Source organism: Ochotona curzoniae, unplaced genomic scaffold (assembly GCF_017591425.1).
Source record: "Ochotona curzoniae isolate NIBS_2020 unplaced genomic scaffold, NIBS_Ocur_1.0 contig_2210, whole genome shotgun sequence".
NCBI classification, from domain to species: domain Eukaryota; kingdom Metazoa; phylum Chordata; class Mammalia; order Lagomorpha; family Ochotonidae; genus Ochotona; species Ochotona curzoniae.
In genome coordinates, this window is record NW_024465369.1 from 48,117,590 (window position 1) to 48,143,163 (window position 25,574).

General features: G+C 37.2%; 1 protein-coding gene and 1 long non-coding RNA gene across 9 annotated transcripts in view; one reads left to right on the forward strand and one right to left on the reverse strand.

The window, feature by feature from the left end:
* Nucleotides 1-25,574, forward strand: part of GLS (glutaminase) — a 77,389-nt gene that overhangs the window by 45,895 nt on the left and 5,920 nt on the right. For 6 of the 8 annotated variants that reach the window (XM_040971881.1, XM_040971884.1, XM_040971886.1 and 3 more), the window contains 4 exons: nucleotides 592-768; nucleotides 2,611-2,742; nucleotides 4,598-4,690; nucleotides 24,730-24,791. In XM_040971881.1, the coding sequence (XP_040827815.1) occupies nucleotides 592-768; nucleotides 2,611-2,742; nucleotides 4,598-4,690; nucleotides 24,730-24,791 (464 nt within the window). Of the gene's footprint in view, nucleotides 1-591; nucleotides 769-2,610; nucleotides 2,743-4,597; nucleotides 4,691-5,591; nucleotides 6,035-24,729; nucleotides 24,792-25,574 lie in introns of those variants that run through there. The other 2 variants (XM_040971882.1, XM_040971883.1) reach the window with 2 other exon arrangements.
* Nucleotides 4,214-25,333, reverse strand: LOC121150737. The gene is made up of 3 exons (XR_005883021.1): nucleotides 24,446-25,333; nucleotides 15,072-15,074; nucleotides 4,214-4,224 (listed from the first exon to the last, which is right to left on the reverse strand). It is a non-coding gene; the product is annotated as an uncharacterized LOC121150737 (long non-coding RNA).

A 25,574-nucleotide genomic window follows, 5' to 3' on the forward strand; every position in this document is an offset into this window, starting at 1 on the left:
TTCATGTGGATGCAGTAAGAGATATGTGGTATCTTTCTCTGCTGTTTCAGTCACATTAGCAGGGAGGTGGATCTGAAGTAAAGCATTTGGGATTGGAACCAGTGCCAATTTTGGATGCCAGCATTGGCACCACAGCATTGGTGTCAGTATAGAAGATATTTCAGTATGAGTGGGCAAAAGTGAAAGTTGACAAGAAAAAGTGACTCACTCATACTTTGGTGTTCTGATTCGCTGTATTCACTTTTCCTTTTCACATTGCTAGCTCCCTTGTGGCTCTTAGATCTTTCATAAGAGTATAGAGGGTTTTCAAATGGAGAAACAAGTCATCCTCCTGCTTTTGTCTGTCCTCTTCCCCCGACTTTGGTGGTTGTGAATTGGCAATAACTCCAAATCAGTCAAGAAAAATCTTAAAGAGGATATAATAAGAATCTTTAGGATTTTATTCTAGGTTTTGTTAAGATAACCCCTTTGAAAGAAATGTTTTAGATCTGGAGGATGAAATACCAAACTGAAAAACATTATTTTAGAAGCTAGCTACAGTACTAAAGGATAGATAACCCGTTTAAGAAATCAACCTGTTTTTCATTGTAGCTGTGTTCCATTGAAGTGACCTGTGAATCCGCTAGTGTGATGGCAGCAACCCTGGCGAACGGCGGCTTCTGCCCAATCACTGGCGAGAGAGTACTAAGCCCCGAGGCAGTTCGAAACACGCTGAGCTTGATGCATTCCTGTGGCATGTATGATTTCTCCGGGCAGTTTGCCTTCCATGTAAGTAACCTTTGAAGCTTCTCTCTTGGAAAAACTGGTCTGGATGGATGTTCTTAAATATGAGTTTAAACTTTCTAAAGTTGTACATTAGTTCTTGATAGAATGAATTACTTTCAAGGTTAATTTGTTACAAAAATGCTAAGGCAAAGGGTTAAGCAATCTTCCGGATGTTCTTAAGAATTTGAGCATTCAATTTATAGAACTCACCAGTCTTGCTTTTAAGGCATTTTAGTGGTCCAGGTTGGGACAGGCTTACTTTTTACTTTCAGTTGTTACTATTTAGTATCCCGGGGCTTACATAACTCAAGAATTCCTGAAATTCAGAACACATCCTAAAGTTCACATGTGACAATTAAATTTTGATTAGTCATAGATTTCTTTTCAAAAGACTTAAAGTATATTTGTTAAAACTAATAAAAATTTGCTTCTTTAAACAATTTTTCATTTAGCACTGGAGAATATAGATAAATTCTCATGTTATAGTGTTTTTTTAATTTGGTAGCTTTCAAGCATACAGAAATGGGAAGGTACAGCTAATTTTAACCATTACTCAGCTTCAATAATTATAAACACATGACCAATTTTGTCTTTGTTTTATCTGTATGCATAGCTATCATACATTCTTGTATTTCTGTGTTAATTCTGAAGGGTAAGAATCCTTAACAAAACATAGCACTACCACTCCTTCAGCTAAAAATGAAATAGTATGTATAAAAACTTTAATATTACCAGTGGTTTAATATCACTATAAAATTTAATATCTGGATATTTGTGAGTACTCATTTTCTTGAGTTATCTTATAAATTTTTATTTCACAGTTTGATTTGGAATGCAAATAAGAACCATACTTTGTGATTAGATGTGTCTCCTTTCAGTTTTTAAATATGTTGAGTTGTTAGCAATTGTGTTTATTAATGTGTTAATCTCCAGCTGTCTATTTTTCTTATATTTGATAGAAAAGCTTGGGTTATTTTATCCTGTACATTCCAGTGTGGATTTTGCTGATTATATCAATTCATTTGTCCTTTTTATTTCCCACAAATTGGAAACTTTAATTTGGGTGTTCTTTATCAATATACCCTAAAGTATTTCTGTCAAGAGGTATTTAAAATCTAAATGTTAGTAAGCCATTAATGTTGTCAGGGTTTTTTTAAAAGTGTTAATTTGTATTACAATATATCTCTTGCTCAGAAGTTTCTCTGATAGAACATACCTCTGATGTTACAAATGTAGAGCATCTTTTATTTTCTGAGGGTCAGTACAGAGCGAGAAGGAGGGAGATTTTCCATTCAATAATTCATTTGCCAAATGGCCGCAGTGGCCAGGCTGGGCCAGACCAAAGCCGGGGGGCCAAAAACTTCTTCCATGTCTTCCATATTGGTGAAGGGACCCCCTCACCCCCAAAAAGCTTGAGTGATTCTCCGCTGCTTTAGCAGGCAGCTGAATCAGAAGTGGAGCAAGCGGCCAGGACTAGAACTGGAAGCCACATAGGATGTCAGCATTATAGGCAGCAGCTTTATTCACTACACCATAGCAGGGGCCCCCATTGAACATCCTTTGAGAATGTAAAATTTCTCACTGTTCTCTAGGTATAAAATGTTTTTGAAAATATCTTAATTTATAAGTAACACACGTTTACTTTAGATTGATTAGAAAATAGTCCCACAGTTCAGACATAAGCACTGTTATCTCCTTGGAACATGTAATTTAAAAATTTAGATTGTCATGTATCTCCAACTGCTTTGTAATTATCCTTTTCATTTGGTATAACATGTTGCTAGCACATTATGTCTATTTTTTAAATGTTCACATGAATGCCCCTCTTTATTGAATTATTTTTAGGTTGGTCTTCCTGCAAAGTCTGGAGTTGCTGGGGGCATTCTTTTAGTTGTCCCCAATGTCATGGGCATGATGTGCTGGTCTCCTCCCCTGGACAAGATGGGCAACAGTGTTAAAGGAATTCACTTCTGTCATGTGAGTATATTTTCTTATTTTCCAAAAAAGAGATTTTTTTTATTTGTTTGAGAGTTAGAAAGACAGAGGTGGCTTTCATTTGCTCCTTCATTTCCCGGATGCCTTCAATGACCAGGGATGGGCTAGGCCATAAACAAGATCTTCTGTGTCTGCCATGTGGGTACAAGAGCCCAAGCTCTTGGCCATCTTCCACTTTTTTCCCAGACCATGAGGAGAGAGCCAAGTTGGAAGTTGAGCAGCCCAGGCTTGAATGATATGGGTTGAGGCGCTGTAGACAGCGACTTTCTGTGCTTTGTCACCATGCTGGCCCCAAGCATATTTTCTTACTGGAGAGGATGAGTGCAGAAATTGAGCTACACAAGGCTTCCTTTTCTGTTGTTCATTGACTCTTGACACCCAGCTTGCTAATATACCAGTTACCTGGTAGCCAAGGCAGTATTTATAGAGGAACTTGAAGTTGCCTCTCACCAAAAAGCACATTTGTTAAATGTTGCTTGTGTTTTACTTTTGATGGGTATAATTTTTAATTTTCAAAAGCTCAACAGAAGATCTTAAACTTGGATATTAATTTCAAACCCAATAAATTCCAATAATTGTGATTTATTGTGGTTGGATATATTCACTTGCTACATTTAAGTAAAAATATTTTTAAGGACTATGAACAAAGTAAATAATAAAAGTGAAAAAAGTTATTGCTGTGCTTCATAGCTCAATATTATGTTGTCATCCAGTTCTTGGTAATAGTTCAATATTTAAGTGTACTGCAGATTTTATGTCCTTGAGTCCATTTTAAGTACCATGATCTTTTGCAGAGTTTCTCAATTAGAAATCTGATTTTTTTGTCTTCCAGAACTAGAGATTATATTTAGCTACATATAACGGAAATTATAACTAAAATACGTATTTTTATATGTATGAAACTTTATAGTTAATCAATGGAGGCATTTTTCTTGTGGCCTTATATTATAAACTTTAATTTTTTTTAAAGTTCATTTATTTTTATTGGAAAGGCAGCTTTACAGAGAGAAGAAGATAGAGAGCGAAAGATCTTCCATCTGCTGGTTCACTGCCCAAATGGCCACAGTGGCTGGAGCTGAGCTGATCTGAAGCCAGGAGCTTCTTCTGGATCATGCACACAGGTGCAGGGTCCAAGGCATTGGGTCATCCTCCACTGCTTTCCCAGACCATAAGTAGGAAGCTGGATAGGAAGTGGAGCAGCCTGGATACAAACCAGCACTCCTACAGGATTCTGGCACTTAGAAGGGGAAGATTAGCCAATTGAGCCATTGCATTGCACCCAATCCTATTGTTTTTTTAAGATTTCATTATTTATTTGAAAGGCAGAGTTAGAGGAGAGAGATTGAATGCTGATTCACTCTCCAGATGGTGCCAGTGAGGGGCTGCGTCAGGCTGAAGGCAGGATATACAGGGTGGACAGCAGCTGCTTCCATGCTTCCTGATTGGCAGACCCAAGCACTTGGGCTGTCCTCGGCTGCATTTCCAGGCACGTTAATTTGGGGAGCGGGATCTGAAGTGGAGAGGCCAGAACTCAAACCAACACCCATATGATGCAGGTGCTGCGGACACAGATTAACCCACCATGCCAGAGCAGTAGCCATTAAAAACCCTCTTTTGTAGAAGGTGAAAGGTAGTTTGAGTGGCTTCTTTGCTTGTGTTAATAAGCAGTGTTCCTAAAGCCTGCATCTGCACCTTACTGATTTTTGTTGCTTTATTAGCACACAGTGTTGGTTTCCATGCGATGGTAATTGTTGTGGTTGAATAGTGTAAATTGAATCTGTTAAAATATGAATAGGATTAATAGCTGACTTATTATGCCAATTCTGTGACTTTACAGGATCTTGTCTCCCTGTGTAATTTCCATAACTATGATAATTTGAGACACTTTGCAAAAAAACTTGATCCTCGAAGAGAAGGTGGTGATCAAAGGGTAAGCAGAATTGTTACTTAATTTTTTAAGAGAAAATAAGATTTGCTTATTTGAGTAAAGTAAATTTCTTAGTGTGTTTATGTCTTTGCCAATCACAAATGAGTATAAACACATTATTTTCAACCTGGTTCACTGTCACTAGTATACGGATAGTATTGTTTTCTTACTGAAATTGGAACTGGTTAGCTCCCTAGCTGGCGCCTCACGCCACCCCACCATTTTCTGCAATACACTAAGAGAAGACATTGAAATGTGCCACATACTTTTAATCTGCAGAAATAAACATCCTTATAACTCCTAAGATTGTCAGTTATGGTCCTGAATTATTTCAACTCTGCCAGCTGTACAGATGAATGTTTGGAGGATTATATTAGTAGTGAGAGACTTTAAGAAGCTTTGTCATGCTTTATAGGCTGCAAACAAGGAAATTTTTTCCTGAAGTGTTTAATATACCATTCCGCAGACCCTTAAAGTCCTGTTTGTTTATCAGTGCATTTGGCTTTGTATTATCACACACACATACTTCCTTAGAGCTAGTATTGAATTAAGAATCTTTTTGTTTTGTTTTGGTTTTTTGTCTAAGTTGTTTTTCACTGAACCAGGGAACTTGTATCAGGGATTTTAATTCCTCCCTTCTATTCTACATGAAAAAAGTTTGTAGGAGAATAATTTAGATTTAAAGCTACTATGAAACTTTTGTAAGTAAATTTCCCTAGTTATCTCCAGTTTAAATGTTGCTGACCTGGATCAAAGTATAACCTCTTATAGTGTAGGAACTATTCAAAGCTGATGGAATAGGAATCTGGGAATCAATGTGAGTGGCATGGAACAAACTGTCATGATGGTGGGTGAACATGTTAACAGATTGTAATAACGTTCATTGAAAAATACCATTTTATAGCTTGGACCTTTCTTCACTCAAGTGCACTAATAAATTATGTATGTTGCTTGAACAACTAGCATTCCTTTGGACCATTGGACTATGAAAGTCTCCAACAAGAACTTGCTTTAAAAGAGACAGTATGGAAAAAAGTGTCACCTGAGTCAAATGAGGACATCTCCACAACTGTAGTGTATAGAATGGAAAGTCTGGGAGAGAAAAGCTAAAGAAACGGGTCCTAGTTTCAGAATGGTTCTCCGTCTAACCTTTCAAATATATTTTGCAAGCTGCAAGTATTTATTTGAGTTTTTTGTGTTCTCAATTTTGAATGCTGGAGCCATAAATTTTTTTCCCTTTATAATCTTTGTGAAGGACATTAGGTTAAAAGTGACTGTTAATTTTTGAAAGTTTTACAAGTAAATGAAGCAAATTTCCTTTTTTTTTGAAATAATTCAAAAAGGAAAATTTTTTTAAATTTCTTGATGTAATAAAAATTTTAACTATGCGGTCATATAATTCCATTTTAAAACAGTGGCAGAAAATTTAATTTCTCAGTTCTAAGACCCACAAATTGAGTTAATTTTGTTGCATTTTGTTTTTTCTAGTTTAAAACTGGTATGCTTATAGTGGCAACCGAAAATAACTTTTATGCTAAATACAAAATTAAAAGGCAAAATAATTAACCCAAATTGCTTTATTTAAAATAGAAGTAAGATTATAAGCTTAGCTTAAATTTATATGGATGCCATTTTTAGTGTGAGAATGGTTTTAATTTTTAAAAATTTAAAGTTCAATCCAACACTGTCAGATGTGTTTTTTTACTTTGCAACTCCTGTGTTCTGTCAATATTGTCTGTGAGAGTGTCTTAGATTACTGAAACATTTCAGCCAAAGAATTTTAGCTGGGAGCTAATGGCATGTTTCATGGTTATAAAGCTATAATGGTTAGTTACTCAGAAGGAGAGACAGTGAATGTCTCCACATGGAATGTTTGCCCTGAACAGTCTTATTTTCATACTGTGCATATAATTTTTTTCTGTTATATTTAAGTATAAATGGCAAATCTTGGTTTGTTAGCTTTCAGTTTTATCTTAGCAATTTCATAAATGCTTTTGTGATAAATTATTACATAAAATTCTGTTGAAGCTCTTCCACAGTACTTGGGAAATAAATTTAATCTGAAGGTATTAAGAATGCTACTAAAATATCTTGTTAGATTTGAATCATTTTGTTTGGTTACAAAAATGCAATATTGAGAATCAAAACTTGTTTGTGAAGGGAACTCTAGGTTCTACACAAGCTGAATTCAAGTAATTGTTCAAAGTATTGCAAAGTCTGGGCAAAAGTGATTGTGAAAATCTGCAGGACCTATTCACATTTCTTTCTTCTTCCATATACCTCTCTGGTTCTCCCCATAAGCTCAAGTATTTTTTTTAAATTTATTTATAAATTTGTAAAATTAGTGGTAGGTAGGGTTTAGAAGGAAAGTTATGGCTTTTTAGCATGATAGCAATGTATGTGAATGCACAAAGTCTGTAAAAGAAAACATGTTAGCAAAACGGATTTCATTGAGTAATTGAAATACTAGTGTAAACATAGAAATTCTTGATCAAATGTTTTGATATTAGGAGAGGAGAATCCCTTTTGGGGTAACCTAAATTTTAAATCTCAGAATCACATAGGAGTTTGAAGAGGATTTTGTGCTTTCTTAAGTAGCCCTCCATTGTTCAAATCCTCAGAAGATGCTTATGCCCTGCACCTGCTGCAGGGCATCCGAGTTAGTTCTGTGAGGGCCAGTTGTAATTGGGGTGACTGAATGCCTTAATTAAGGTTTAAAAAGGCTTTATTTTTTCCCCTAATTGTGGACATTTTACTTTATAAAATGAAGATTTAGTTTTCTATGTATATTTGTGTGTAGACATCAAAGTTAGGTTCTAATTTGCCATTTGACATAGTGTTGATAGGGCTTAATATATACTTAAGTTGAAGCAGGGCTATCTAAGCTACTCTTTTTGCAGACTGCTGTTTAGAATGAATGTCGATGTTTATAGCATGGTATAAATGGAAGAAGAGGTAAGATATTGTGAATAGGTCCTCAAGCTTAAAAACGAAAGCTTTGTCTGTTTTAACAGCATATTTTGATTCCTTCAGTATTCTTAATGCCTTTTCAAATAAAGTTCTTGGAAAGTACCCAGTATTGTTGGGTTTAATCTTTCATGTCATTACTGATTCTTGATATTCAAGTATTTTACAAGATAGCATTTTAGTTCTTGTTTTCTCTTTTTTGGCATCGTTAACATTTCATTTGAAATGCATATTCTTCCTGAAATACATTGTGTTTGGCATAAATGTTGTACATTTTATCTTAGTGGCTGGATTAAAACATTTGTGTTGTTCGGCTTTCTTTTGTTTGCTTTGTATATTTAATAATGTACCTTTATTTTTCAGTATGCCTACTTTTTGTATTGTATAATAAATTTATTTTAAGCTGATTTTATTGTTTCTTTTTCTAAAAGCAACTCCAACATTTTTAGTACAACACAGTTGGGATTCTTAGAAAAAAAAATCTTTTATCAAGATACTATTACAGTGTTATTTGGTGGTTGCACCATACTGGGATGGCATATATCCAAAAGGGTTACCTTTGATTTTTTTAAAAATGTAGTATAGTATTGTGGGATTTGGGGGCAAATGATGTTTCCTATTGGTTGTATTAGAAGAATTTGAATAAAGACTTTTCTGCCAAATTTTTTGTTTGTTTTTTTCATTTTACAACTGAAAAAAACACACAACCCAATTTGTAGATCTTTTTCCTGCTTTCTGAGGAAGAATATGATTGATGTTATTTATATGTAATTCTCATCTTGTCTGTTGCTGAAAGAATAGGAAGAACATTGCTAGCTCAGTTGAAGTGTGTGTTGGGTGGGGAATGTCAGATCTGCCAGCCATACATGGGCCACCTAATAGGCAGTAAGCCGCCTAATTTTTCAGGTGATGATTTTGTATCGCTCACAAGTGATGTTACAAATATCCAAATGGCCCTTGGTGGAAATTTTCCCACCCTTGTAAATCTGTTAATACCAATAGAATGTAGAGTAGAATGGCATTATACAGAAATTCACGCCAGCTCTTTTCTTAAGGGAGTTAATTTTCAGAAGGAAATCCTGTGTATTTCCAGAGCATAGTCCAAATTACAGAGACTTCATGCATTTTAGACCAAATACATTAATTTATGTTTCTCAATTAAAACTGCCATTCATGAATACCAAAGAAGGCTTCTAAAATGCACTGTACAAGTTTAAAGACTATTTGAAAAAAGAGACATACGTTTATTCACATAAATTGATATTATTAATTTGGGATTTTTTTTCCTAATACACATGAAGAAAAATGTTTGTTGGTGGCGATTTGCTAGTGTAGCCTTTCATGACATGTGAGTGTGGAAGGCCATACATGGATATGTCGGTCTGTATCCTGATCATGTGTACAATGAGTATGTGTTGTCCATGTCCTTATGTATGTAAACATCTGCATCTTCACATTCTCAACTTGACTCCTAGTGCTTTCCTTAGATTATATCTATGGAAATGCTTCATTGGTTTATTACATTTATATTCCAAGATTTGCCATAAAAGAACTTATATTTTTGTTGCCCCAGAATTCATAAAATAGAATGTTTTACGTATTCAGATTGAGTGTGGTTCAAGATTGTGCTTTCTGGTGCTGCCCCCATTCTGTACCAGCATTGTCAGGAGAAGAGAATAACAGCATTGGAAACTCCAGTATTATGTAGACTTTGTCTTTAGAATCTTAAAAAAAATATGATCTGAAGAGTGATTATATGGAACTTAAACTAGGTAGTGTACTTTGGAGGTTGAACAGTCTGTGGACTAGTTTTGTTTTGCATAATTTTTACCATAGAGAATTTGCTTTGCTGTTTATTTATTTAAAACTTTGGTTTTTCTCATGAATAACCTTGAAAATGCCAAAATGCTTTTCTAAAGATTTATGATCAATCTGCTTCACATGGTATCTTTTCAATTTCATGTCTACCATTTTTATATTGTCATTTCTATAGCATGTAATAGAACCAAACTGAGGTATTGGGGATGCAGTATATAAATCAACGTTTCCTACCTTGCATCATTGCCCTCCGCTCAGATTTTCATGTAGACATCCTCCGTCATGGAATTCAGGGCAAAATGCTTCAAGTATTTATTACATGCCAGATTGTAGCACACTTAAACATTTTTTTCTTACATGTTTAGAACTTGGGAGAAATTTTAATTGCATGGGAACCAGTTTTTCCTTCCTTCTTCCCAGTAGGTCAATTATGTAAACACTCCAAAAAGCACGTTCTTTGAAAAAATTCAGCCAACTATAAGGGCAGCTGAAGAAAATGTATTGGAGCTCATGTTTCTTAGAGTTCTTCTGAAATAGTAGAAAATGTACCTGTTATTAAAATTATGCTAAGTAGATGGATCATAAATCTTTGTTTAATGCATCATTTATTGATATGGTTTTTAAATTTCGTGGACATGAAAGGAGAGAAATTGGAATTGCATACGTTGTAGCTAATAGATAAAAATGTGTCATGTACAAGAGTTGATGAGACCTTTTTGTAATTGTTTTGCCTTTTGGGTTCTTTACTTTTAGAATTGTTAGAGTACTAAGTGGAACTTGAGTACAGTTTGTAGTTTTGGTATAGATTATATTGAGTGATAAATTATAAATCAGTGTTGAAAACTGTCATTTATTTCTTTAGTTGAAAAAAGTTTGTTCTAGCCCTCACAAAGCTTACAGTAGAATGGAGGAGCTGCAAGACTTAGAGACATTGAGATCTTCCTTCCATTTATTCCCTCTTGAGATGGTCACAGCAGCCAGGGCCGAGCCAAGCTGGAGCCTGGAGCTTCATCTGGTTCTCGTGTGGGTGGCAGGAGTCAAACACTTGTGCCATCCTTTGCTACTTTCTCCTAGGTCACTAGCAAGGAGCTGGATAAGAAGTGGAGCAGCTGGGGCATGAACTGGCACCATTACTTTACTCCACAATGCTAGCCTCTGCTGCTGCATCTGACTTTGATCTCAACACTGTAAAACTTTTGATTCAATCTCATTTATTAATTGTAAAATATTTTGCTTAAATTTCTTATAGGCCGAATCTCAGTGGTAAAGAACAAGTTGGTGTACTTGTATATAAGCCAAATTTAATATCTGAGGTCATATTTTTTTTTAGGCACAGCATTATTAAAATGTATGTTCTCCTTTTTACTAGGTATTTACATTGCTGAAATACATTTCATCTATCTAATGCCCCAAATGATTGAAAATTAACTTTTGGAAATCTTACCTTTAGAAAGGAAAAATTCTTACCTGAAATAGCCTTACAATGTCTGTATTCTTGTAAAGTTTCTGGTGAAGTTTCATTTATACAGTGGTGGTCTCTTCTGCCTAATAGTTGTACTTGGAACCCTGACCTAGGATTAAATCCATATTCTCTAAAGCTACGATGTTTTTTTTTTTTTCATTTTCTAATCAAACTTCCACCTTTATAGGTGTTTGGCATATGATTTTTGTCATAATTTCATAATTTTTTTGAATCCTAAGATTGAGGTTTGCAGTAATCGGTGATCAGTTACTTGGCAAACATTACCATCCACATTTATTAAAACTATTTAACTACAATTAATGACAGCAGTCATGTGCTATAGTTCTTAAAAACTAGCAGAGCTGGAAGCAAACATTGCTGTTATGCAGTAATTCTAAGAATTATTGCCATAGAGTCCTTGAAAGAAAGCCTAGCTGAAGTGTTACTCTAAAGGAAACATTGTGCCACTTGTAAAGTAAATTCTTTGGGGGTTAAAGTAAAATTGTTAGTAAAGAAAAAGCTATTCAAGTTCTATAAAGATTTTTCTCTTTACATGTTATCTTTTAACATGTTAGTTCTGGGTTTTTATTTTCAATATGAAGGAAAATACTGTATATTGTGTTCTTAAAATGTATTACCTTTTTAGAGTCCTTGCTAACTTGTGAAACATAAAGGCATACTGTTACTCTCAAAAAAGTATGGGTTTTTGAATTCTAAAACTGTAATATTAAAATGGGAATTTGAATTTTTTAATAGAACCTCAGCTTTTATGAGACTGTAAGCTTCGTTTGCTTTTTGTTTTTCTTATTTTTCTTAAGAATGCTTCTAAAATACTAGCATCAGTTATATAGGTATGATTACTAATATTTGAACCTTGCATTGTGGAGTCCAAATTTAAGTCTTAAGTCTTTAAACTTTTGTTGATCCCTGGATTAGCATTAACAGTTTTTGCCTTTCACAAATCCCAGGGGGCAGTTTACAAAATGCCTTTGAAGGGCCCATATTTAACCTTTAAGTCTTGACGTTGCATTAAATGAGGTTGATGGTGTTGTGCAAAATTATGGCACAGATGACTATTTGGTCTTTTTCATAGTCACTCAAAATTAAAAGTCCTTTTTGAAAAAGTTAAAATATGTTATCTTTATTTTAGGTTCTAACTTATTTTTTGTTTCTTATGTAATTCAGAATCATGTGAAAATGGAATAACTAAAATCTGTTTATAAATGGGTTATTTACAATTATTTATGTTGCTGGTTTGGTCACTTCTAGATAGTTTAATATTAATGACATTTACAAATACTGATTTCTTTAGTATAATTTAGCTTACTTTATGGACCCCTTTGAGCACATGCACAAGATTTATATCAAAGTGAAATAAATAGTATTACAGTTAGAGGTGGTTATTTAAATGGAAATGAGTAAATGTTACATTTTCTGTACAATGAAGATTCCATTGAGATTCTGATGAATTACAAGATGTGATTTTTGTTGGATTTTTTTGTCAACTCTCACTTGCTCAACATATACATATTAATTCTTTATTTTTCATGTTGAAGTTTTATGGTGACCAATAATGTTAACTTTGTTTAATTATGCCAATAAAGTATTCCTGCTTTAATGTATCTTTTACCAGAAGGGAAACTTCAAGGAATGATCTTAAGAAGGAAGGGGTAGGGGAGGGAAGGAGTAAAGCTTGACTTTTTATTTATCTCTTCTTTTTTCAATGAAATATGGAATTTTACCAGAACTTAGAGAATGTATGGTCTTTTTCATTCTTTACCTGAAGGAGAGCCAAGATGAAGGACAACTAGTTAGCTGGGTTTTAGCTAACTAATGACCATGGGAGGAGCTTTTATGTTTATTCAGTCTCTACTGCGCAGTTTTGTTTTGTATCTCCTGTTTGACACAGAATCAACAGACGAGCCTGTTACTTAGTTGGACTTTGCCTTGTAATTGTCTCTGCTCCTGTTCTGATATATCTATTTTGTACTCTAGGGGGGTTGTGTGCATTTGTGTGTAGCTGGGGAGTCAGAACTGCTGTTCTGTTTATATATTATGTTCTGCAAATATTGCTCTATAGAATGTCATTGTAAGGTACAGGATATTTTGTTAAAAACTCAGGCTACTTTTTATCTTTTATAATTTAAATAGCATGGATGAGTGCTAAGTGGATAGTCTAGTATGAAGTATACCATAAACATCTTTCCTTCTTGAAATCTTTAGTAAATATTGTTCTGCTTTATTTTACCTGCTTTAATATTTTGAAATTTTGTGGATTTGTGAGTTGGGACTGAAGGTTTTCTTCTACAATCTGAGTAAAATCGAGTCCAAGAAGAGGTACTTTATTTACGACACTTGTCACTCAGACACATATTGAAAAGCTTAACAGTTATTCTCTAAATAGTCATCAGTTTGAAATGCCTGCCTGAATTTGGCAGCTTTTTAAAAATGGCAGTTTCTTATCCATGTCTATTGCCTGTATCAAAGACTGTGCAAGACCTGGTTTCCTGGTCAGCCCCTTATCACAGAGATTGTGTGCAGTGGGCAGACTTGAACTAAGTACACAATATTCATTTCCCAAAGATACAGGAATTACAAACATGGGATATCTCATTGATTGCTGTAGATTTTCCCTTGTCTTTCCAGCAGCTAGTCAGTCCATGCCTTCCTTGCAGAATCATTAGCTCAAGTATCTTCAGGGTGATGTGCAGCAGACGCCTAATGTTAACAATAGATGCCTAATGTCAACTGCAGTATAAAGGAAAGCATGATACATCAGAAAATTATCAGAAAATTAACAAATCATCTGAAAATTAACAAAAATTTAAATAGCATACCTTTGGACACCAAATACAATAACATTTATTACTTGGGTCAGTCACTAGGGACAAGTGATTTCAGGAACTCTGCAATCCTCATAGACACTGTATAGACCTAGGCAGGCCATGGAACTTCTCTAAGGTTATAGAGCTTTGAGGCATATAGACTCTGGATTAACACACAGTTAATTTTGATTATTAACCATCCTCTTGACCAAAGACAATATAGTTTTCCCATTGTAAAATACAATAAACAATCTGTGTCACTTTGCTAATAAAATTGGGATATCCCATGAAAAGTAAGACTAATAAGTGCCATAAGAAAATAAGAATGCAGGGAAACTTCATATACAGTCGTGTCTACTTGAGTTTGGCTAAAACCCAGAATATATAGCACATAGCATGTAATGCTACAGCACATGGTGTACAGGAGTAACTGCAGTGTGTACCATTAAGGTCTCAGGACTTTAACTTGTACATGTATATTTCACTTGCAGAAATAAAATCCTTGTCCAAAGATCACATTGCTGAAAATTATCAGACTTGTTCCGACACTACAATTAATGTTTTTAGCTATTCACATAGGTGAGGAAAATTACCTGCAATATTACTTCATTGTGAAGAAAAATCGGCCCCAAATCTTAGCATTATTATTTTGTTCTGCAAATGTACCTGGTTTCAGTGCTTAAAAAAATGTGTGTGTATTCTCATAACTTCAGATACAAATGCACATGTTGGCACCAAATTCTGACGCTTAACTATTTATTTTAAAATACGTATTTTAAATCCTTTGTACTCCATTTGAGTGTCATTAAACTTCATTAACATTTTCATCAACTCTGATTTTCACACCATTTCAGAGAGCTCGGAATGTTTATTCGTCCTGTAAATATGTGGCAGTGGTTGGTGCTCACCTGGAACCTCCTTATCCAGGGATGACTATTTTGTTCATCTCTACTGTTTTTAGAATCTGATTTTTTGAAACCCCAAACTTGAGGGATTCAGTGATAAAGATGACATTTTTCTACACTTGCCTAGAACCTCCCACATTTGTCTTTGTAAATGTGGTTTTTTTTTTTTTTAAATTTTTGTTTTTGCTTTAATCACTTCAGATAGAACCAAAATTATAACACAAGGGTTATATTATGTGTCCTGGACAATGAAGAAATGAAATTATTGTTAAAGAAGGTCTTAGTGACATTGGGCGCATGGGAAGAGATTATTAGTTCAGTGTTAGCTTATGTAACCTGGTCTGTTTAATTATAGGAGGTTGAATAAAAGTACACACAGGAAGATTTTTTTTTTTTTCTGATTTAACAATCTCCCTCACCCCCTCCTAAAATTAAAAAAAAAAATTAGGAATAATGCCATCCCAAACGTCAGCTGTGCTTCCTAAGCTTTGATGTCCTGGGCTTAGGCCTCTTGAGTGTCAGCTCAGTCTCAGAGCGGCCATTCCACTCTATGGAGATGAATTTTAACTCTAGGCTGTACAATTCTATGTTTGTGCACCTTCCTTCATAGAAGACATGCTTTTAGAATTTGTTTTCCTTTCATGCTTTGGTTCTATTGAGAGCTTTCAGCTAATGGATATTACATTAAATTCTGTGTATGACTGTACCATGCTCAATCTGGACTACAGAATATAATATTACTAATATAAATTTTAAATTAGCTAAAATCAGTTGATACGGCTCTGGGGATGGTGCCGGAGTGATTTTGTACGAATAACAAAGCAAAACTCTCGAGATGTACATGTGCAAGGATGTGCACGTATAAAGTCGCATTTGTTTTGTAAATTTTTATTTATTTGAAAAAAAAGATGCAGGGTGAGACAGAAGTACATTTTTTTCCATAGCTGTGGTTGGCCAGGACACAAGGGATTCATATACTGAAGCCGACACGTGCTACCTCCCAGGAGGTACAGTTAGCAAGCAGCTGGACTTGGTAGCAAAGCCCTGACTGAGACCCGGGCCTGGGCTATGGGCATCCCAAGTGATGTCAGGACTGCTGTCCCCAATCCCATTTGATTCCTTTACTTATATATATATTAAGATTTATTCACTTTTATTGGAAAGTCAGATGTAGAGAGGAGGAGAGACAAAGAGGAAGATCTTCCATCCATTGATTCACTCCCCAGAACCAGGAGCCATGAGTTTCTTTCAGGTCTCCAACTTTGGGCCATCCATGACTACTTTCTCAGGCCATAAGCAGGGAGCTGGAAGGGAAGCAGGGCTGCCAGAATAGAACTGGTGCCCATATGGGATCCCTGCATGGACAAGGCAAGGACTTTAGCCACTAGGCTACTGTGCCAGGTCCTGATTTCATTGTTTTTGAAGGTTGAAAAAAAAATTCCTTTTCTCTAGCAATTGCTGTGTTTTATGTTGGAGAAGCTTGCTTTCATAATCTGAGTAATGAGAATGGTTATTTGTAAGTGATTTGCAAAGTGTATGGCACTAGGGAAATGTTGGAATTTGCCATGTGATTCATAAAACACAAGTTGGGCCTTTCACAACACAATGTGAAAGAAACACTAGAGAACAGAATTAAGTCTATCTCCTGGGAGACCAATGAAAGCGGGATTCTTTAACATTATAGCAGTCAGTGAGGCTGTCTTATGGTTGCGATTACTACAAAATTCATGTCCATGTGCCTTGCTCTCTTAAATAGCAGGACTTTTAGTATACTGAAAGAAATGAATCTTTCAATTGCAAATTGAAGCCAAAACTGCTGTTCAGCAAAGAGAACCCCATCTCTCTCAGGGGCTTTGTTTGTGGTTATAAATTATACAAGACATTGTCTTTTCAAAAAAATCTTTAGATTCCAGTAGCTGTGACATTTTTCTTTGAAGTAATAATGTATTCACATATAGTTTTTGACAAGTAACTTGTTTTATTTCTGGTTTTTTGTGGGGTTCTTGTTTTTCGTTTTTTCTTTTGGTTTTGGGGTTTTTGTTTTTGGTTCTTTGACTTTTGAGTTTTATGCACTTGTCTTTTAGTTACCAACATTTTGTGCTCACGCGTAACAGTACCATTTAGGAATTGTGAGACCTTGTGTCATGTAGGCTAACCTTCATGAGGTTTTGCACCTGTTTGGTTATGTGAGTTGGACACTAGGAAGGTAGTGAATGAAAAAACAAAAAATTATTTGAGACAGAATACTACGACCCATTTGTTTAATTCCCAAATATCCTCTGTTTATGGCTGGGCCAGGCCAAAGCTGGGAGTTAGGATCTTAATCCAGGCCTCCCATGTGGACTGCAGACACCCAGCCACACCTGCTGCCTCTTAGGGTGTATGGGAAGAAGCTGGGATTGGGGGTCACTCAAACTCCGCATTTGGATTATTAGATGCAGGCATCTTCAGTGCTAGGCCAAATGCCAGCCTGAATAAGGAACTTACGCAGTTGTCAGTGCAATACAAAATTTTCAGGTCAGCCACACAAAAAGTGCAACTGTCTTGGCCAGTGAAATGGCTGCACCTTTGTGCAGTTCTTCCACGCTGCACTCCCTCTTCATCTGGTATTTGTCGGACCACACAAGGATGTATTGTCATCTTTATCAGATGTAAAAGGAAGGCTGCTTAGTCCCGTTGGCATCTTTGTAGCCCACTTATTGGCAGTGCCTGGAAAACTGAGCCACTGAGATAAGAAGTTATTTAACTGCTGGCAACGCCTTAGCACTCCTGTTTGTTTTCAGTCACATTAACAAAAGTGCATGTTTCGCTGAGATTCAAATGCAAAGGAAAAAACATTTTTTCAATTGTTTGTAGTATTGATATGCCAAATTATCTTTTTATTTTCACTTAAAATTTTGAGACCTTGATGTGCTTAGTATCTCTCGTTTCCCTATAAAGTATTTCTTAACTTCCTGTCACAGTATATTTTTGTCTTGACAAATGTGGGGGAAATCTCAGGTTTCGATAGGAATTATGGCCCAATAGATAGATCCTCATTGTGGGCACTGATGCTGCTGTCTGGTTGGCTTGTACCACTTAGCAGCCCTGACATCTTCATCAAGTTATGTAAACATGCCAGCCTTTAGTTTTCTTTGAGCAGTATTGACAATAATGGCATTTGAAATGTTTAGCTCAATGGGAATAGATGCTTCTTATGAACTGGTTGACAGTGATTTAATATCTTCATGGATTATTGTGTTGTAAATTATTTCAGATTAATCTGAAATGTTGAACTGGTATATGTTTAAGTACTTTATCTGGTAAGAGCAGAATGTACTATTTGGAACTGCTGTTTTGGGTTTGTATTTTTAAAGTAAGGTAAAAGAATTTACCATGATAACCTGCATTTGTGTAAACATCTGAAAGTGTGGTTGTGAAATTTCTGAATTGTTCTTCCCCGTAAAGAGCTTTTCTCTAATCCTCTAATGTGATCATGTTTTGGATTAGTATGGTCTATATATAGTATATTAATAACTGAGTAAATCATCGGGAAGCTTAGGATGTGGTTTCATTCTGTTTAATCATGAAAGTACTGTAATTTTGTTTTGTATATCTTTACCAATATTAAGTAAGCTCAGGAGTAAAGGCTAGAGAAAACACCTCTAATCACACATGAAAAAATACAGGTTTGTTTTCTATTATCTGCAAAGTAGTTAATTTATTCATAAGCTGGCAACTTGCAGTGTTTCTTCAGCTACACTAAAATACATTCCTAGGTTTTCACATGTCCTTAAAAACATTTATAAAAGAAGGGCAGAGGCTTATTTACATTTGAATGCTGTAAACAGCCAAGCTGGGATAAAGTTTTAGTACAAAATTGGATCTGGAGCCACATGGTTTATTTAACAGGTGAAGATGATATCCATTCCACACCACCAGACACCGTAGTGAGCTGGAAATGAGAGAGCAGGGTATGTCAGCCTATAGGGGCAGGAACAGGAGGATGGGGTTTCAGTGACTGGCTTTTTTTTTCCACTAAAAATCATTCCAAAATAACTGAATTAGTCTTCGTATGAAGACAGATACTAAAGATGGAAAGCAAAGGAAGCCTCAGTTTTTTGATGTAGAAATAAAATCATTGTCATTCCTCCCCCTCCACCTCCTTCCTTTCCTCTCCTTTTATTTCCTCCTTTCTCCTTCCTTCCAACATTTAGCTGAAGACCTTTTTAATTAAAGTGGCTGTTTAATTCTTTGGTTTTCTTTTTTACTTTGGATAGCAACCAAATGAGTTATCAACTTGCATTGTCCTGGGCAGTAGAGAATTAAGGCTCCAGATACCTGAGCTCTGTCCCAGCTACATCACCAATTCATGTGAGCCAAAACCCTTGACCTTAATCTCGGCGATGGCAGTGAGGAAAATATAGCCTTTCAGGATTTTCAAATACAGTTATAACTATTTAAAATGTCAGATTTTTAGGGTTGACCATTATATAAAATGTGATTACATGATTCTAACAATAGCTTCTTAGTTGTCAGCACTCAATTATAAAGGCATTTGGGAAGAAACAAAAGTCATCATAATTCCACTTTTTAAAACACAATGCATAGGATGATAGATTTGAAGAACTTCAGAAAGGCATATACTAGTTTCTAAAATTGATAGAATCTCCACCTGCTTCTAGCTGTTTTGGAAAAAGAGATTGTGATAAGCCAAGCATGCCAGCGTTAAATAAACTCATGCACACTGCGATATTTTCATCCCACGGTTGGTTGTCATGACCTTGTACAAATAAACTAAGATAAGGTTGTCTGGTGCTGGCAGGTTCTGATGAAGAGTTTTGATAAGGAAAATGCCCTAGTACTGGAAAAAATCTGCAGGATAAAGGGGAAACTTCACATTTAATTTATAAATTTTTAATGGCTACCAGCCCAAGTGTGGTTTTCCTTCCTCTGGAAAGAACAGCAGAGTCCATAATTGATGGTGCTGCTGTGTATAGTCTGGGTCTTTGTACTGAGGGGTGAATCATATTGTGTGATTCATGCCTATGGCAGTTCCTGTTAACCCGCTATTTTCTGGATCTTGATTGTAATAGGTATTTTACCAGGAGTGCAACTCTACAACCCAGTGGGGAATTAGGAGAATGAGCACATTGTATCCTTTGCCAGAGTTGTCTTGGAGGCAAATGAGTCGTCTCACCTAGAATGTACCTCCCTGTCACTTTGTTGCCACAGTAGACATTCCAGAAGGCATGTCAGTTGGAGAATAGGGACTAATGAGACATGCCATTGGTTGTCTCAATGTTTCATTTTCTTCCTGCACTTATTTCATGATATATGCAATCTTTAAATACCTAAGTGGCTGTTTGCTGCAATGAGGAAGCATTTGTGGTTTTAGTTTTAAATGATGCCTGTGTATATACCACCTCCTACAGCTTCTCCGCCTTGAAGAGAATGACCCTCGTTTGGGCACCAAATTTCTATCTTCCGGTTTGGCCTAGTCCAAATCTTGCCTTCTGTTTTCAAGGGAAACACACCAGAATTCCATGTTCTCTTCCACAGCTTTTGTTATTGCAAGCTAATGCTCCTCACTCCCACCTTCAGCCTACAATTAGTCACAAACTGTTGTTTTCTGATTTAATCTTATTTTATTTCTGAGTTAAAAATGCTTGTGAATGAAGGGTAATATACTCTAAACTTCTTATGCTTTAAAATCAACCTTTCATGGGCCTGATTACCAAGAAATTTCATTTTAGGACCTTTAAGGTACTGAAAACTTAAGCAATTAAGAGGTGTATAGACTGTTTATAATCTCTTCAAACCTGTTTGGTCTATATTCAGGTTTGTTTGTTATAGAGGAAAACAGTGCAGTTATATTTTTGTCATCTAAGCAGATTAGGATTTGTTGCTTAGAAAGACTAGTTTTTTTTTTTTAAGATTTATTTTTATTGTAAAGTCATATGTATATAGAGAGGAGGAGAGACAGAGAGGAATATCTTCCGTCTGCTGATTCACTCCCCAAGTAGCAGCAATGGCTGGATCTGAGTCAGTCCAAAGCCAAGAGATCAGAGCTGCTTCCGGGTCTCCCACGTGGGTGCAGGGTGCCAAGGCTTTGGGTCATCCTCGACTGCTTTCCCATGCTACAGGCAGGGAGCTGGATGGGAAGCAGGGCTACTGGGATTAGAACCAGCCAACCATATGAGATCCTGGCACGTGCAAGGTGAGGACTTTAGCCACTAGGCTACTGTGCCAGGCCCAACTAGTATGTTTAAAATAATATAGATAATATGCTGATGGTGTGTATATTAGAATCTAAATTTTTCTATAGTGATGCATACAGTAGTCAAGTACATGGACCAGTGGATATGAGGGATGATGCCACGGCAAGGCAGGAGTAGGAAAAGGAGCTTGCTGCTGACTAGAATTGAAGTGCCGTTCCTGGAGGGAAGGGGTGAGGATAGCACTGCAGGGATAAGTGGGTCGAGGATCCATCCAGGGAATAGTACATATTGTGGTCTGAAGGAGTAGAAGGTACACTCAGGGCCTTGGTGGAGAGGTACCTAACTAGGAGCTGGGTTCCTGGCATATGCATTGGCAGAGTGAGAGTGCTGTATGCAAGCAGGCAACAAGCTCTCTGGGTAATGAATGTGGGGCTAGGATGGCCTGATGAAGGCAGGCAGCAGGACTTCCCAGCTAGCCCTTGGGAGAAAGGAGGGATTTGGTGAGGCATCTGGTATTCTCAAAGGGAGACAAGACAAGGAAGGAAGACTGCTTTTCCCCCACCAGGTTGAGAGAGAAATAGACCAGATGGAGGGACTTGGAATGCAAGGTAAAGATTTGAGGGTTTTTAAAAATGATTTTATGAAAAGCTTTACAATTAGCTTGAAAAATCCATATGGAATAGAAATGCTTTCAGTAAAATAATTTATCATGCTATAACATGCTCTAGATTTTTATCAGGAATGATCTCTGGATCTCATGACTGCCTAGAATCCTTTAGTGATCAAAACAATATTTTGAGAAGAGCATTAGAAGTGAGTGTGAAGGTTTTGGAGGGTAGGATGACTGGAAGTAGGGGCAGCCATAAAAGGACTGCCTGTATCTGGTCACCATATTTGAAGATAAAAAAATTTAAGGGAGGTGGAGAGTGAAAGACATATGCACACGATGTAAATGTCAAGTAATCACAACTTACCTGAATGGGAGGGGAAAAATGGGTAAGGCATAAGCAGTGATGAAAGAGGGTGGTTGTTTTAGCTTTCTCAAAATAACATGTGAGCCAAGGTATAAATGAAAGGAGAGCCCTGCCTGGGGAAAGAGCCAGCTTACAGCAAGCAGAGCCCCTGAGGCCAGCACAGTGAGATGGTGGGCTGCCTCTGTGGGGGGGAGAAGTGAAAGGGGGAGGGAGACAGGAGGGAAGCAGGGAATAGAGCCTCACTCTAGATGTGATAGCAAGTCATGAGGGAGGGCTTGGGTGGCTTGCAAAGGTCAGCAGGATTGACAGAGTACCAAGGGGCTTATTAAAGTCTTGGGGTGAGAAAGGCTGGTGGCCCACTGGAGACCCTGGCAGTGGTGATAGAGCTTATGAGAAGTGGGAGTCTATACATTTTAGAGGTACAGCAAGAGGACTTGCTGATTAAGTCGGAGACTCGGTGGTGGGAAGAACACGGGCTGGATGCCCTTGTTTGGCCATGGAATCAAGCAACTTTATGCAGAACTTACGTGTACAAACAGAAGTAGCAGCCCTGGGTGACTCCTACTTTTTGTCTTACTCAACTAGGTGAACTGTCCTATTCTTCCTAAATGGGAGAGACCAGGAGTGGACTGTGGGTGGAGAAAGGCAGATTAAATCAAATTCAAATTTTGGCCATCCCAAGTCAGTGCCACACAGCAGGTGGCTAGGACTTCCAAAGCCAGGGCAAGGGACAAGTATTAGGTGGAGGGCTGCTGAATCTGAGTTGAAAATGACAGCATAAAAATCAAGTGGAGCTACAGGGTTTGTGTTTGGGAACAGTGCTCTATAACGAGTCATTTTACCCAGAGAAATGCCAGAGATTTTGAGGAATGTTACTGAGAAGCAGGAAGGATGTAGATTATCTTTGGCGTGTTCATGGGCTGTGGGAAGTGGGCACTGAATGCGGGTCAGGGAGATCAGCATGACTGGCATAGAAGACAAATTTGGAGAGAGGGGGAATAAAGGGGGGGCGTTGTGATAAGTGGCTCAAGAGAACTGCCAAGAGTGTTTAAGGATACTGTTTAGATTTCACAGTGAATGTGAAAGTAAATGGCAAGGAATTACAGACTTTCAGCAGATAAATTCTGAAAGGAGGGCAGAGAGAAGAGAGAAAAGATATTAGAAGGCATATTGCATAAGACTTGGGGGAGATGAGATTTCTTTTTTATCTGTTCAGTAAATTTGGTAGTCAAGATCATTTATCTGTTAGGGGTTTCCACTGGTATTCAAGGTTTAAGATTCTCAAAATACCAACTAAAAATGTCAGGCTTTCAAATCAAGAGAGTGCATGTCAACATCACTGGAGACTTGTAACAACAGTTGTGCCTACTCTTTCCCTAGAGTGTATGCATTTAAGGCACAGGACTCTAAAAGTGAGAGGAGAGCATATGTTTTTAGAGCTTTCTGGATGAAACTATGTGTTGTTGTTTAAATCATATCTACTTCCCTCCCCTAAATTGTATCCATTTAAGGTATAGGTATCTCAAAGTGAGAGGATAGGTGCGTATGTTTTTAGAATATTCTGGGTGAAGTTCTTTCTCCTGCCCACATCAAGACAATTGTGCTGGGCTATTAGGGTTAGGATTGACTGCAGCAGCAGGCTGAGCAGGAGCCCAAGAGGGCAGCTGGAAAGGAAGCCAGTGGCCTGGAGGCCGAGAGGAAGGTTTTGAAGCGATTGACTGCAACCCTGCTAGTAAACAGTAATAGTTAGGGGGCATGCTAGTAAGCAGTAGTACTCAGGGGACACATTTCTGTTGGAGTCTTGCAGAACCTTTTATGTGCTCATGACTATCCAAAGAGGGTAATTATTTGAAAAACATACCTGACCACAGGACCCTTATTTTAATGTAGCAACATGTGGACAAGTTTCTATGCAGCACACTTTGGAAATGTTGCATTAAGAAAATCCAACAATGGTCTGTTTCAGATAGTTTTCAAAATTCACAACTTGAAAGCGAGAAGGTCTGTTCAAGATCTTGAGGTACAGCTTCAGGGCTTGGAGGGAGGCTGAGTCACTTCCCATCCCTCCAATTAAACTTGTTTTCTATCATTGAGTCCAGTAGCAATTGAGTCATGTAATAGAAATGTTATGAAATACTTTCAAACATTGAAAGTTTCTCATAAACAGGGTTGCTTAAAGTCTTATGAAAGCAGATCAAAATCCAGAAACCTCTAGGATAAGTTGTCTTTTAATAATAGTAACAAAAGTGGGTACTTGACACTCAATGGTGACAGTATTTTGGGAGTTGACCTACTTTTTAAGGAGAGGTGGAGTCACAGGTTCTAGACTGCCCTAATTCGTTCCGACACAGACACTGAATTGAAGACACTCATAAGTCTATCCCTCCATTTAAGTCTAGATGATTAACAGTGTTGATGTGGGCCATGCGGACACCAGTGCTTGGCCAGGACAGTGACTTCTGACAAGGATTAGGCATTGATGAGTCCATGGCATGATCCTGTTTTTGATCATGATGATGTGATATGAATTCTGTCACTGCAGACCTGCTCACCCTGTTGAGATATGGTCAGTGGGAAGAGTTATAAACAACTTTCAGATGCCTCAACTATGCCAATTTCAAAAGGTTTCAAGTGACCATTCCTTTGTGACAGTGGATGTATTTTATTCATTCCTTCCCTCGTCTATCTTTACCATTGTATCTTCCCTTACTCTGTTAAAAGAAGAAAAATACTACATGCATGTTCTTTTGATTGAAGAAAGGTGCTTGAGATATCTTTGTGTGATCTAGCTGAAATGTTCAAAGCACTTGGGAATCACTGAAGACTGTACAGCTGCACAGGTTAAATGTTTATTTTCCCCTGTGGATGGCTGAACTTTCTTTTCTTCACAGGTAAAGTCAGTGATCAATCTTTTGTTTGCTGCATATACTGGAGATGTATCTGCACTTCGAAGGTATGTTATCGGGGTGCATTGACATGTGGTTTGTAGATGTGTTGGATGTTGCTGCTGGGTGAGAGCATCCATTTTAAGGCAGAGGTCTCACTTCATTTCCCTCTAGTGAAAGGCACCCCCAAATAAATAAAATTTGTGATAAAACTCCATTCGAAATGCTGTAAGCCTGGTCTCAGGCCTTGTCCTTTTCTATCTTCTGTTAAAGCCTATGACTGCCTAATGTAGTAACTGTCTAATCAAATTGCTATCAGTGCTTTAGTGTTACAGGGCATGTACTCTCCACCCACCCACTGTTTGCCTACATGTTTGGTAGGAGAAGGAGGCAAATAGGAGTGTTTGGTCTCTTATGGCACAACAGGATTAGAAAGGCTGTATATTGTGATATGCCCAGTGTAAGGTCTCTCATATAGAACTGCAGCTGGTCTTTTTTTTTTTTGAGACAGAGTAAGAGTGTACATGTGTGCTACTTCACGCACAGTTCTGATTCACTCCCCACTCCCACCCCCACATCTGCAGCAGTTGACCTGAGTCAGTGAAAGCTGGAAGCTAGGAACTCTGTCTCCCACATGGGTGGGAGTCGTCATGTGCTTCCCCTCAGGGTGCATGTGAACAGGAAGCTGGTCTTGACAGAGCTGGGGCTGATCCTAGCGCTCTAACTTAGCATGTGGACATCCGAGTGCCATCTTAACCATGGCATTGAACACCACTCAGCTTGTCTTTAAAGTGAAAGATGCCTGCGTAATTCTTACTCTTCTTTTAAAGCCTATTACTTGTTAACTGTAG